This window comes from Pimephales promelas, chromosome 15 (genome assembly GCF_988280905.1).
Source record: "Pimephales promelas chromosome 15, fPimPro1.hap1.1, whole genome shotgun sequence".
NCBI classification, from domain to species: Eukaryota; Metazoa; Chordata; class Actinopteri; order Cypriniformes; family Leuciscidae; genus Pimephales; species Pimephales promelas.
In genome coordinates, this window is record NC_142783.1 from 2295726 (window position 1) to 2311790 (window position 16065).

The window sequence follows — 16065 nt, forward strand, 5'->3', positions numbered from 1 at the left end:
CCACAAAACACAGTGACAATGACCTGATCGCAGACAGAGCCTCTGTTTGAAAGGCTTTCGAGTCTGCAGTGACCTGAGAAACACACAATTACTGTTGGTTCCCCATCTTCTAACAACCAAAATATGCAACACAGACTAAAGGTGCTGAAATATTAGCAACTTTTTGAGGGGGACATTTTTTTAAATAGTATTATTGGATAAAGTTTTGCCGAAAAAGATGTAGGCCGCTCATTGGGTTTTATAACAAAGCCAAAACACTAATTTGTTCACTAGTCAACTACTTTTCTGGTTAAATAATGAACTAAAACAAACAAAAGGTAGTCGTGACTCATGAAAGTATGGAAGTAAAATAATGACAAATGTTTTCGAAACAAACAAGCTTGTTGAATTGCACTAATTGAAAACCCTGCTTGCATTTCAATGCATTGTTTGTATTTTTATTAGCTGAAATTCAACATGGTTGTATATTTAATATTCACCTTTTCAAATTTTTAGCTCCCAAATATTAATTCCGTTTAAAAATACAATCTATAATATTCGACAGGCATTTATCGGTGCATTTTATTTGGCTTTGCAAATTTGCTTCTAAAATTCAGTGGTTCAAATTCGACAGAAAATGCAACATTTGACATCCGGGAACGGCAGGAATATCAGTAGATTGCCGATTGATAATCTCCATAGCTGTTAGTCGAGCTCACCAGCAGGGGGCGCAAGCGGCTGTTGATGAAGAAAACTAAAGAGCAACGGGTGAGAGACTCATTCATTCATTCATAAAAACGGATTTACAGAAATGGAGCAAGCGGTAAGGCCTAGTTCACACGATAAAATGAACCGGAAATGATGCGAAACAGCACGCGCGAAGAAGACGAAGAACACAACACGCGAATATGGACGTCAGACAGAAACTAGTGCTGCACACTGTTAGCGCGATGATTTGATCTGAATGCAAAAACAGAAAGACATAAGATTTACCTGGTGACATCAACCCATGCCTTGCTCTGATTGGCTGTAGCTCATGACATCACTGAGGTTGAGTCGCGCGACAGCTCTGGATATCTAGCATGCTAGATATTTTTCTGGGCTCGGCGACGCGTCTTCGAGCGTCTTTGATGTGTTGTTGGCTCTTTCATACTAACAGATTGACGAGCGTTCATCGCCCGCTATTCCCCCGCGATTTGCACACGATAACACCCTGACCTGTCGGCGAGCTCAACGATTTGCAAATCGGGATTAAATCTGGCTTAAAATCATATAGTGTGTGAACTAGGCTTAAGTGTGTGTGTGATGATTACTAATATATATACAGTATATATAGAACCGATATCGATTCTGAAATATCAAGAATCGATTAGTCATCCTGTTTCATTTGAATGAATGGGACATTATATCGCGGCTGCGATTCCAAAAAAAAAAAAAAAAAAAAATCGCACTAATCTTTGTCCTTTGCTACTATTGATATGAAACAAAGTCTCAATTTTCAAATTACGTCCATTTTCTTTAGAAATTCAAAAACATAAATAGTGTTTTGTCGCTGTGGCGTGAGATCGCTCTGGAGAAGCAGCAGCGCTGATCTCTCTTCCGGCTTAATAATACCGGTCACAGCGCCAAATAAACATGAATGAGCATCTGAAAGTGTGTTAAAGATAGAGTACAACTTATCCAAATCCGTATCATCACATTGATTCACTCAATCTGCATTTCAACCGTGGAAAGACGTCAGTTAAACAGCTTGTAATCAATGTATCGTCATATTTACCTCAGAAAACCCACATCAACTCGTTAGTCAGCTAGAAAAAATAACTCCAGAGAGGAGCATTTTGCTAAATATATACACCATATTACATATGCATTATAATCTTAATGTTCTTCAATATTTAATGCATGTTTGAATAAATCTGGCAAGTTTTTATGACAGCCACCACTAAAATGTTTATATTTCATATAATCTTATATTATAAAAATAAATAAAAGTGAAATTTAAGTGTTTGTATAGCTACAAAACAGTTCATTATTACCTTCATATTAGGCTAATGAAGCCTATAGGCTACAACTAGACTCCCATAGTTTACAGCATTAGATAAGAGATTTGATTTCCTTGATATCCAAAACTGATATCCAAAATAATCAATATTGAATCGAATCGTAATCGAAATCGAATCGAATTGCAAGCTTGTGAATCGAAATCAAATCAAACTGTGAAATTTGTGTCAATACCCAGCCCTAATATATATATATATATATATATATATATAACAGCGGATCGCTGGGTTCTTGAACAGAGCAACAGACGAGTACATCTTTCATTTATCAGCTCTAAACGCGCGCTGAAAGACCCACACTAATTACTCAAGATGTGCAAAAGCCCCATTTCGCATTGTGAACACGCGTACAAACACAAACAGCACGCACCACAGACACTCACACTCCGCTTCAAACAGCGAGCAGCCAACAGCCCATGTGCAACGCATTTTCCCTCAATTAGGAGCAGACACCGGTCCTGCCCGCACCTCAGCCCTCACAGGCCGACTCGCTCTCTACGTCTCACTTCTCTCGGCTCTTTAATGTGTGCTGGGAGGGCCCATTAACATCACCGCAAAATATTCGCAGTGAGGAGAATAAATAAGCACCAACTAGGGAAGATCAAAGCAGAGCGTTATTGTGAGCCGTCGGGCTCTGGAATCGAGAAAACAAGCCCAAACCAAACTAACCACACAACAACAATAACAGGAGCGTAACGTGTCATCTCGCTGGGTGTCTCCTGCGTCTGCTGTGGCACTCGACAATGTTGCATCACTGCAGAAATGAATCGTATTCCTGCTGCTTTTGGGTGTCTTTTCATAAACAGTATAATAGAGGGTGGAGTGGCTTGTGTTAACTCACTGATGAAATATAGCTGGAGTAAGAGACCATTTACACACGATTACAGAGAACTGCATATCACGACAGCCATGGAAACTGGAGACTTTCACACTTTAAGTATAAGTACTCCAAATAGGTCACCCAAACTGTTGTTGGTGGTGCAAAAAGAGAAATGTGAAGGATCTTCGTGAGGCTCTTTTCCCATTAGATCACATTAAAAAAAAAAATGCCATAAAAGTATAAAAGCAGTGCATGTGACTTGTGGACCTTGTGGATTTTTCACCAAGCTTGTTGCAATGCATTAGGATCGCCTTATCCATAAAGAAAACCACCTTTCTGTTGTGAGCACACTTTAAAACTCATTAGGTTTTGGAACAAAGCCTTTTAATACCTAGTTTGTCAAATAATCTGGACTGCAGGGGTAATGCTTCAGTGGTGTTTTTTGATGCCCAATGTTTGTCCAATCTTCACCAAAATTGGTTCAGATCATCTTCAGAGCAAGCCTTGCAAATGTACAGTAAGTAATTGGAGTTTTGATTTTCAAACTGTTGAAAACTGAAAAATAATTTGGAAGAAAAATGGTGAGACAATTGCAGATGCAAAAAAAAAAAAATGCTTCATTCAAAATTTCTATTGAAATAATAAAATTAAAAAATATATTATTTAATGTATGTAAATACATGTTTTTTACTAGAACTCGTAAGCCTGGACATTTCTTGCAGCAGCTCCACACATTACAAGGCAGGCAAAGAGAATTAGTTTCCTCGTACAAATATTTGGGATTTGTATTGGAGAAAAACGTGTCTTTTGATTTGCATATTAAACAGTTACTCACTAAATTGAAGTTAAAGGACAACTCTGGCGCAAAATGAACCTTTGGTCTAATTACACATTGGTATCTAGTCAACCGTTATCTGAGATTTGTTTTCATGATTGCCGAATGTAAATAGTTTTATATCTAAAAACAGTTTAGCCTATAACGCTAGTATAATGCTAGTATATAGGGCATAGAGTAATGACAAATAAAAATCGCTTGTTATTACCACTAACAAGGCTCAAAATAGCCCTACAGTAACACGGTAACAGAACAAGGGTCCCTACATTCAAACCGAAGCATTGAGAACTTTGTCAGTGTCCATACAGTTTAATAAAAAGATATTTTATACACACAGTCAACTTCGCGAATACAGGAAGAAGCCATCTTGGAAAAATAGTCTCTACCAGTCGATCTACGAACGCCGATCCAAGTGCGCTGAACTGTGCAGAATCTCATATGGTATGTTGTTTCCGGAAGAAACACAAACACAAACCATTTACTTCTCTTCAATATGTACACGTAGCCTACTGTTCGCGCTCACCTTATCACCTTATTCACATCTCACCAGCGCACTTGGATCGGCGTTCGTAGATCGACTGGTAGAGACTATTTTTCCAAGATGGCTTCTTCCTGTATTCACGAAATTTACTGTGTGTATAAATATCTGCTTATTAAACTGTTTGGACACTGACAAAGTTCTCAATGCTTCGGTTTGAATGTAGGGACTCTTGTTATGCTGTCGTGTTAGTGTGGGGCTATTTTGAGCCTTTTTAGTGGTAATAACAAGCGATTTTTATTTGTCATTACTCTATGCCCCATATACTAGCATTATACTAGCGTTATAGGCTAAACTGTTTTTAGAGATAAAACTATTTACATTCGGCAATCATGAAAACAAATCTCAGATAACGGTTGACTAGGTAACAATGTGTAATTAGACCAAAGGTTCATTTTGCGCCAGAGTTGTCCTTTAAAGCTGGATTTTTTCTTTAGAAACAGCTCTTGCTTTACAAAGAAAGCCAAGAAAAGGCTGGTTGAATCAACCTTTTTGCCAGTTTTAGATTATGGAGATGTGTTTTACAGACACTCCACAAAGACCCTGTTGAAATCATTGGATTCTGTGTATCATTCAGCACTGAGATTTATATTGCATGCAAAGTACTCTGTCCATCATTGTGTATTATATGAAATGGTTGGTTGGCCTTCACTTCACACAAGAAGGCTCAAACATTGGTTGACCTATAACTGGACACACTCTTTCATATTTAACTACACTTTTAGCACCTAGTAAATCGAAATACAATCTAAGATCAAGTAGATAGATACCGTACTGTATGATGTTTCACAAACTAAAATAGAGTTTGGCAAAACTGCTTTTAGTTACAGTGCTCAAACTTCATCAGCTAAAACTGCAGGTTTTTATTTCACATACTGAGTTCAAGTCCTACCTGGGTCAAATTTGTCAAAATGTATGTGATTGTTTTAAAAAATTATTTTCTGTTTTTATTTCTTTTTTTATATTCTTGTGCATCCCAGTATGTTTGTTATCCTCTATGTGCTGCCTTCTTGGCCAGGGCTCACTTGTAAAAGAGATTGTAATAATCTAAATGTGATTTTATTCCCTGGTAAAATAAAGGTTAAATAAATAATGTGTAGGTTTAACCCCCTGGGGTCGGAGGTCGTGGCGGCGATACCACCTCGCTTTTTTTCTTATCAGTGCAAAAGAGACTCAAAATACTCAAAATAAGTGTACATGAAAACAAGAAACTACCCAGTAAAAAAAAAAAAAGGTTGGCCGCCCTGCTAAACACCAGTTTGGTCATGATGGGAAACCAGCTTAAACCAGCTGAGACCAGCAGGGTAAGCAGAGACAGGTCTGCTACTGGAGTCAATTATGACGTCGAGTAGACTGACCTGTGTTCTTCTAAAATGTCTTTATTAAAAACACGGCACTGTGGCTCAATCATGACCACACAGATACTGCCCTATAAAGCATGTAAAACTGGTGTGCTTGGCCCTGAAACCACAGCTCTATTTTAAAGTTATGTTTGTCTAAACTCTAAAATGATGTGACAAAACTGGAGAATAACACCAGGAATCCATTTAAAAGCTGTGCCAAAAGAAGTTTACAACTTTAAAGGCAAGGAAGTGCAAAAGGTCCAAAAAAACAGTGAATGATAATAAAAAGGTTACAAAAACAGTCACCAACTTCTCTCACTAACTATTGGAGACAGTTCATTGGAACAAACCATTTTCTGTAGAGTATGGAGTTTAAAACAATCAATAAATACAACATACAGGCAAGAAAAAAACAACAAATATTGTCATTTTCACAACTGCTATTTCGTAAATTAGTTCAAATGAGTATTTCCCAGAGGTTAGGCCCGCTATTCTAACAACAGGAAGTTAAAAAGTAAAGCAATTGCAATATGCATGATCTGAAGAGCAATAAGGACACAGTTTTGAGGGATGAGAAGCAAAACTGTAATAAAACAGCTCGGCTAATCAAGAATAAAAATGAACATCTCTTCATCAGCTGTAAATTTGCTGCAAGTCTTTGAGCCAGAGTTGCCAATGTTTTGGTCTCAAATCAATTACAAAACGATCCTCAATGCATCTTGTCCTCCAATTCTTTATCAGGACACACAACTTGTCACAATACAATTGTCACAATTGTTTGAGATATCTTTGTCATGACAACTTGACATTACTAAGACAACACAACCTGTCATAAACATGACATAGCAGATTAATGATCAAACTTCAGAAACCACTTAGCTTTATGGGTTAACATATGGTTGGCTTTGACATTGGCTGTCATGAGGCCATTATAACTGTGTCATGAATATATTTCTTGTCCGCAACTACAGCGGTACACATCGAATTTGTCATTAAAAAGTTACACTATCCTCATGACAGCCAATGTCAAAACCAACCACCTGACAGTTTAATTTAATTTATTTAACCTTTATTTAACCAGGAAGTCCCTTGAGACTGAGTCTCTTTTCCGAGGGAGACCTGGCCAAGACGGCACACCAGATTCAATTTATATACAATTAACATATAAAGCTAAGTGGTTTCTTAAGTTTGATAACTAATCTACCATGTCATGTTCATGACATATTTATGCTGTTTTGGTAATGTTAAGTTGTCATGGCAAAGGCATCTCAAACAAAATGTCATATTTGCATTAAAAATGTCATAATTGAGCAAATGACAATTAATGACTTAATGATAAGTCCATCTGTCCTGTCACGATTATGAAGGTGTCATGTCAGTCTTATGCACACCCCTTCAAGTAAAGTGTTCCCAAATTAAGTAATGTGGAAATTAGGTTCACATAACTTAATTATTTCAATTAACCATTATGTTGATTTTAAGTAATTGAACTGAGGCCAATTATTCAGCCATCATCATTGAGCAGAGCATGCCACAATAAACGATCAAATAAAGACAAAATAAATGTTTTACAAATGAAATTTGTCTCAGACCACAAAAATCATATAAAGAAGCATTGAAATGCACTTAAAGACATGAGTGGCCATTACACAAATACGGTCCAACACAGACACAGAGGGTCATTTATTCACTGGTAAAGGACTGTTTCTGCTCTCCACGTCAGAGGTGAAGAGCGATCGATGAAGCATCATGTTACACGACTTCATTTGGACAGCAGCTGAACAAAGACGAACCCGCCGCTAATTCACATCCAAACAATACGGACCACATAAAAGAGGGAATGGACCGTGTGGCTCTGATCCAGATCGACTGGAGATGAGATGTAAACTGGGAAAACAAAGGGGCTTTTCAACTGGAGCCAATGCTAAAGACCTCGTTTATTATCCCCCGCATCACTTCCTGCCTCTGCTACCTTATTTTATTACTTTATTATTTTGTGTGACATGGAGATTTCTCATTGTGAGCGTGATGACGTCGGCCAAATGCATTCCCACACGTACACAAGAGGAAAGGACATATTTGAAACAAATATAAAAAGATATTTAGTGATGCAGCGAAATTTCCAAATTCCTTTTCAGCTGAAAGCATGAAATCATTGGTGACGTTTGATAAGTTTCTCTGATGGTGTGTTTTGTCTATGTCAGTTTCATGCACACAACACGAATAAACTAAAACGATAAACATGTCAGGTGAGTGGATGCTAGGGCTAGGTTGACACTGTCAAGACACTGTTTCTGTTTTCAGTTGATAGTGAACAAAACTTCAGTAAACATTATTTGCACGGCGCCTGCCATCCAATAATCGCAAAAAGCTGTTTTATTACTTTTGATTTGAAATTATTTATCATTTTTCGGATGAAAACAAATGTTTTTGTGTCTCTTTAATGTGTTGTGACAGATCGCTGTAGCGCCTCAGTTCAAGACCTAGGCTTTAAAGGGATAATTCAGGATTTAGCTTTAAAGAGTTAGTTCACCCAAAAATGAAAACTCTGTCAGTATTTACTCACCTTCATGTTGTTCCAACCCCGTAAGACCTTCGTTCATCTTCGCAACACAAACTAAGATATTTAAGATATTAAGATCGCTCCTGCATACAGTCCATAGGCTTCTTGAGGGAATGACTCTTGCTGTCCTCGAAAAGTCATTAAAGACATCGTTAAAATAGTCCAAGTGACTACAGTGGCTCTATCTTAAGTTTATCAAACGACGAGGACACTTTTGTGCGCAAAAAACAACAAAAATAACGACTTTATTTCAACTATTCGTTTATTTCTCCCTCTGCGCGAGTCAGGTTACTAGTTTAATAGCGTAAGCTTCTGTTATTGTACGTCACACGCATCACACACACATGACCAGCGTCGGCCAATAGTGAGTCTACGTGTGACGTAGCTTTACGCAATCACACTACGTTAACTGACTACAGGCTCATGGAGAAGGAAGTAAATATTTGAAATAAAAGTCGTTATTTTTGTTGTTTTTTGCGCACAAAAAGTGTTCTCGTCGTTTGATAAACTTAAGATTGAGCCGCTGTAGTCACTTGGACTATTTTAACAATGTCTTTAATGACTTTTAGATGCCATCAAGTGTTATTCCCTCAAGAAGCCTATGGACTAGTATGCAGGAGCGATCTTAATATCTTAAATATCTTCATTTGTGTTCCGAAGATGAACGAAGGTCTTACGGGGTTGGAACAGCATGAGGGTGAGTAAATACTGACAGAATTTTCATTTTTGGGTGAACTAACCCTTTAAGCTTTGTATTAGTAGGAAACTTGTAGTATTTTCGCATTACCATGCTTTCCACCCTCATATCCCCCTGAGACGAGAGATTTATGTACTTTTTGTCTAAAAAAAAATCATCAGATGATGCAAAAATCGTAATGGAGACTCACAAGTTCACACATTCTGGCTAAAACGGATCAGTGGGAGACACGACTGTCCTAGAGCAATAAGACGTTTGTGTAAGTCGCTCTTCTCCAACAATAGAGTTGAGCTCCAAGACACCTGGCCGGAGGTTTGATCATCAGCTGGTGCGGGCGCGTTTAATTCACACTGGACGACCCTGATCTAAAGAGTGATTTTACCATGTTAAACAGGCCACTTTAATCATTTCACATTCCACTGATGCACCTGCATGAGCGGCTCATATGCGACACCCCTGCCCTCCTCCAGTATCCCATCATGCACCAAAGATGAGGGCATACACTGGGTAAAGATCACCTTCATGCAGGTGATCGTTCGATAGCGGAGCAATGCACCTGCACTGTTATCAGAGATTAAACCAGGAAATATTACGTCTAGAGACACGTTTCAGAGGAATGACAACACTGCGGTAAACAGAGAGATATAAAAGTGTTCATTCAAGTTAACTCTACACAGATCCAACAACTGCCTTCTCTGGAAATACTGGAACGAATAAAGAGAAAAAGACACCGCTGCTTCAATCTTTTAAATAAGAGAATCTGACCTACAACCAGGAACAGAACCGTGAGAAGCACATGATCGTGATCTGGCACATGGGAACTATCCACCTTATTCAGCAGCTCTAAACAATGGCGACGACTCCGGTTGCCAACTTCCAGTTCGAGTCTGGTCTATGCTGTTTTGCCATGCGTTTCAGATTGTGTCATCATCCCCACATCGCTAAACTAAATCGAAACCTCTGCTTTCAAAGATGCATAGTCTATATATTTCTTCTCAGGCCTGTGAGGAGACAAAATATCCGTGATTTTAACAGTAAAAGACTGTAAAAATGCTACAGTGCAAAACTGTTGGTTAATTGGTTAACAGAAAGTTTCCGTACTTTATACGGTAAATAACTGTGATATAATTTTACAGTAAAATACCGTTAAATTTACAGTTTTTGAAAGTGAAAAAGAACAAATCATTCACAGTTAAAAAACGTAAATTGACATTCCCACAATTCCCTGTGTGACACTTCACATTTGATGTATTTTTGTTGAAATAACTATAGTTCCTCATAGTTTTATTGTTTTTTTTTTTCTCTAATCAGTTATGTACATTAGGGTATTATGTTACATTTAATGTTAATTGCATTTTTTAATTTCTTGTGTTACCATGATGGTGTTTAATGTTTGACAATGTGCAGCTTCTGTATATAAGTATTACTTAAATAAGTGATCACTTATGATGAGCTGTGATTGCTCAAGTAACTCTCATCACTGCTGTGATGATTGATGGTTGTCAGTGTATTACAATGGTCTAAAACAGATATAATTAAGTTGGTAAATCAACATTTTATCAGAAAATAAAAAACGGTTTATTACTGTAAATTTCAAGTTAAGTCTGTACCATTAACGTTCCTACCGTATTTTTAACGGTAAAGTTCTGGCAGCAACAGCTGCCGTTTTTTTTTTTTCCGTAACATTTACAGTTTATTTTTTACAGTGTAGGCTACATTATACGCAGAGTTTCGGTTCATTTTTGAGACCAGAGTCCAGTTTGCGTGCCGGCGCCTCCGTCTTGATGATCTATGTTCTACTATATTTACTTCTTATTTATTAAAACCAGGCAATTGGTTGATGAAACACTGATTGAAATTAAGATACAATGAAATTCACTTTAAAGAAAGGCTTTGTGATCTCTGTGAAAGTTTTAAAGTCTCTTTCAGAGTAGTCATGTGCGTAACAGTTTTTTTTCTTTCTGATAAATGCGAACACGAAAAGTAAAATAAAAAGAATATTTTATGTTCTGTGGCAGCCGACCTTTCTTCATCCGGTTAGTAGGCTATTACTTTTGTTTTGCGCAGTGTAAATCATTACTAAAAAATATTTTGGCACCTAAAAGTTAAAGATTTGTTGTGTTATGTGTATTTCGCTCATATTAAATATGAAACGCGTGTGTAGACTGATATTTTTCTAATGTCTGGACTCGAGTGCTAGCATTCTATGTAAACAAATAATTCAACCAGAAGTAGAAAACCGTTTAGGCAGTTGAACACGCAATGAATCATGGGAAATAGAACGGGCGCAGAATACGGTGGATAGAGCCACATCTTTTTTCTAAACTCAATAAGGTACACGCCCCCCTGGTAATCAATAATTGTATCCCTTAAAACTCATCTTTGGTGATCAAAATGAAAAAAAAAAAATCTTACTTGAATGTAAGTTGACACCCTTGCCTCATTTAGTATAGATAGTTCTATGAATATGCAAATGAGCCCCGCCTCCACTCACTCACTCAGAGATCCACTGGTTGACGATCACACGTTGATCTGATTGGTTACAAGGTCGTTTGTACTACACCAATGATTTCACACCGTGTTTTTGAGACAGAAAATACTCAGCAATGCTGTCCACTTATGAACTTACACATGGTTTGTCTTAAAGCAAATTAAAAACATTAATATTAGTTATCTAAATGACTTAACAGGAATTACCAAGGAAAAAAACTTCTAAAACACGTATTAATCTTAGTTAACGTTAATCAGAGAAGTGATGAATTGATTGTGTCAGTGATTACTCTGGTATGGAGGGTAATGTGTTTGACCTCATGCAGGTTTTAACACCCCATAATCGTTCAGAACGAGAAACATTTGGACTGGAATCTCGTTCGGTTTTCACCTCCAGGAACAGTCCGTCCCACAGTAAAGCCTGCGTTCTTCTGCTCAAACACACAGCACAGACTTTAAACCACACAAGTCAAATAATAATGCGGATCTACGGGGTTTGAAACCTTGTTTGAGTGTTTTTGAGTGACAAAATTGAGTGTTTTTAAGCCTGATTTTTTGTTAAAAAACAACATTGATGCATAATATAAGCCATCATATTGGCTATCTATATAGATGTATGTGTAGGTCATTAGATCCTGCAAACAGCATAATGTCAACATTGACGAATCCGGCCCTAAGTTCAGTCAGGTGAACGTGATTCTGTGTTTTGTATTTATTTATTTATTTGTCTGTTACTGTTTATGTTGTGTAACTGTTTGCGGTTGGACCATGTGTGTCCTTAATAAAGCTTTGATGATGATATCTGCATGCCATAACTTAAAAATAGTGATTAGCCAAACTGTCCCATTATATGAGGCGTCTTACCGAAGCAGTTGCACCGATGAGGGACGAACATCTTGCAGGCTGTGGCGATGTGGATCTCAGCACTCAGAACAGCTTTAATGATCAGATCCTCGATCTGGCCCATGAGCACTGACACACAGATTAGCAAGCATCAGCTTATTTGAACATATTCCCTTTATCATGCCAAACATGAGCACTCACAAAAGCATCAAAACCGTTTTCCTGCCATCTCATATTATTTTCCATCACTAGTTTTGCAAGTAAACGTACAGTTTCTCAAGAGAAAACAACACTTTTGTTCCAGAAAAGCGAGAGAGAGCAAAACGTTCTGAAAGCAAACACAATGTCTCTCAGGGAAAACTTTCTTCTTGAAAGAATGAAAATATTTTTCCTCCCATCTCATATTATTTATTTCCATCACCAGTTTTGCATTTGCTTGCAGAGGTTTGTGAGAGGATGCAACATTTTAAAAAGCAGAAAGAAAGAAAAACTTTTTCTTCAAGTAGAATTCAAATAGAAGACCAAGTGTTCAAGTTATATGGATTTTTATGCTTTTTTGGTTGAAATTGGTGGATATATTTACTTATGATATAATAATTTAAGTTGTTAAATGAAATTAAACTTATTTGACAAAAAATATCTGACAAAATAAAATGTGCAGAGACAAAATTGTGAGTCACAATGCAAGTCCTAAACCCAGCGATGTGTTTGTGAGGAGTAACAAGCGTGACTTGTAGATTAGCTCTTCTTAGATGTTAGGCCGTGTTAAACGTGCATCTTAGATATACTCACATGTGGTGTCTTTGCCTTCTTGCCTCAAATACCTCAGCATTGCGCTCATGCTCCATTTGTTCCCATAATCCTCCACTTCAGGGTCATCGCAGCTGAAAGGAAGAGAAACCCTGACTGTCAGCACTATAAAAACACTACTGAGAAATGAGCACAACGCAACAATGTTGACGTGATTAGCAAACACGAGGATTAGCTAGTATTTGAAATGGCATTCCTGAGCCGTTTAAGTGATTATTTAACTAGTATTTCTGTCAGCTTAGATCGGTTCTCGTTACTGTACATGCATGATGCTCTATGGCATGTCGCTGCCGTCAGGAATTAAGGAATATTGGAGCATAACCTCACACACATGTAGAAAGACTTTTCTCACACTGATTGTGGTGTTCAAATGTGTCTAAGATTGCACTAAAAGAAACTAAAATTAGAAACTCTCTCTTCACAAATAATTTACATCTTCCATTAATACTGCAAATATATATATATATATTGATGATTTATGATCACATGGCTAGAAAACATGTTGCACATTTCAATACACCCATTTTTTTTTGTTAACGATATTTTGAAATTCAATATATTGTCCAATCCATATATGTGACATTTCAATTCTATTCATCCTTAAACTTTAAAATGCTTTTTAAACTTAAATTAAAAACTTCCAAATTATGCTTTGTCAAGCCAGCTTTGAATTCTACTTGCATTTCATTTTGCATTTAAATTCAGATTCAGTAAGTGATAGTTTGGCTAGTTTATCTCAACTCTCTTTACATTACCGCCCAAAAGTTGGGTCTAATTAAGATTTTTTAATGTTTTATTTTTTAACAGCATATTAGAGTGATTTCTGAAGGATCATGTGACACTGAAGACTGGAGTAATGATGCTAAATTCAACTTTGATCACAGGAATAATTTACACTTTATTATATATTCACATAGAGAACAGCTAAAGTTTGAATTGTAATGATGATATTTCACTTTTTACTGTATTTTTGATCAAATAATTGCATGAGCAAGTCCTAACGATTTTAAACTTTTGACCAGTAGTGTATTAATTAATTTGTGTATTATTGTTTATTTTGAGCTGTTGAATGAAATTAACCCGGAAAATATGAATCTATTTAATTGAGGAAAAAACAAAACAGATTTTTTTCTGCTTGTTTAATTTGGTTAAATTTAAAAGAGCTGTGCTCTAAAAAAAAAGCTGGGTTGTTTCAACCCAAATGTTGGGTCAAATATGGACAAACCCAAATGCTGGGTTAAAAATGTATTTAAAAAATTTACAGTTGAAAGTGAAGGTTAAAATTTTTTATTACATTTTTAACCCAACATTTGGGTTTGTCCATATTTGACCCAACATTTAGGTTAGAACAACCCAGCATTTTTAGAGTGATATAATGCAAAAGAGTTATTGAATTATTAATTAAGATTTTTGAATGTTTTATTTTTTAACAGCATATTAGAGTGATTTCTGAAGGATCATGTGACACTGAAGACTGGAGTAATGATGCTAAATTCAGCTTTGATCACAGGAATAATTTACACTTTATTATATATTCACATAGAGAACAGCTAAAAATTAAATTGTAATGACGATATTTCACTTTTTACTGTATTTCTGATCAAATAATTGCATGAGCAAGTCCCAACGATTTAAACATTTGACCAGCAGTGTATTAATTAATTTGTGTATCATTATTTATTTTGGGCTGTTGAATCAAATTGAATATTTCCAGAGAACCTGAAAAATATTAATTTAATTAAATTGAGGAAAAAACAAAACAGATTTGGTTACATTTAAAAGAGCTATCTCTAAAAAATGCTGGGTTGTTTCAGCCAGAATTTGGGTCAAATATGGACAAACCCAAATGTTGGGTTAAAAATGTAATATTTTTTTTTATTATTATATTTTTAACCCAACATTTGGGTTTGTCCACATTTGACCCAACATTTAGGTTGAAACAACCCAGCATTTTTAGAGTGATATAATGCAAAAGAGTTATTGAACATTTTATCACAACTTTTATTGTGTACAATCTACTTGAGTGTGTAAAATAGGAGTCAGCACCCTCTACAATACATGTACATAACACAGCACAGCCTCTGTTTTCCAGGTCAAACCGTGTCTTTAAAACACCAGCAGAACTGCTGGCACACGAATGCTGCGCTTAATAGCCGGAGTCTGGAAATATTTATGTCCACGAGACGCCACTGGTTCGCCGCTTGCTCACCTGACGTAGTCGCTGCTCTTTTTGTTGACACTGTAGTTGGTCAGATGCATGAACTGGTTCTTGATGTTTGCTGTGGCGTGGTCATACTTCACCGTGGCAAACCTACAACACACACAACCGAGAAGGAAAACACGAGCTTAATAGCGATTGTGACATTTAACGGACCTGTTGAAAAGAATAAACAGGTAAAGTACCAAAGCAAGCAGTCATTATGCTAAAACTAGCAAATCACCATCATCGTCCACCAGCGTTAGGACGAACATGGTCATGATCCTCAAACAAATCCTCTATAAGCCATTCATGTACTTATACAAGATCGATACCTGGATGACTCTGGATGATTATATTTTGGTGGTGGGCTTTTTCACTGGTGCGGTGGGTAAAATACTTTAGGAATGTCTCAAATCTCAAAATATGGGCAACAGTAACACAGGGATATTTTTCATAGGCCGAAACGAGTTGTATTTTTGCACTAAAGTCAATGGGGTTTTTGTTCAACGCCTGAAATGAGGTCTGTGGTAAACACAAGCTCAAGATATTTTTATTCACGTTTTATTCTATGTAAGGGTTAATGCCCGACGAGGTGTCCATTGTCAGGTTTTAATGGACGACGGCGAGGCGTAAACCGGCCGACGCGCAGCGGAGGACGGTTGCCTCCGCCGAAGTCCATTAAAACCTGACAATGGACACCTCGGAGGGCATTAACCCGCTTATACCATGGTCACTTGCCAAATAAAACATTTTTAAAACATTAGTTTATATTTTAATTAGGCTAAATCTAGTTTTTACAAATAATAACTTGCCTTGCCTGACTGTTTATTTAGCAACCGGAGATATTTATAGTCCGCTTAGCTCGTATCCCTTCAGGTTCACAAATG

General features: G+C 36.9%; 1 protein-coding gene across 2 annotated transcripts in view; it reads right to left on the minus strand.

Annotated features, from left to right (window-relative positions):
* The window catches only part of ttll5 (tubulin tyrosine ligase-like family, member 5), a 125461-nt gene that overhangs the window by 94947 nt on the left and 14449 nt on the right, over positions 1-16065 (minus strand). For both annotated transcript variants that reach the window (XR_005618360.2, XM_039651050.2), the window contains exons 10-12: positions 15188-15289; positions 12961-13052; positions 12190-12297 (exon numbers count right to left, since the gene is read on the minus strand). Coding sequence is in view for 1 of the 2 variants with exons in the window: in XM_039651050.2 (XP_039506984.2) it covers positions 12190-12297; positions 12961-13052; positions 15188-15289 (302 nt within the window). In the remaining variant the exon portion in view is untranslated. The remainder of the gene's footprint in view (positions 1-12189; positions 12298-12960; positions 13053-15187; positions 15290-16065) is intronic.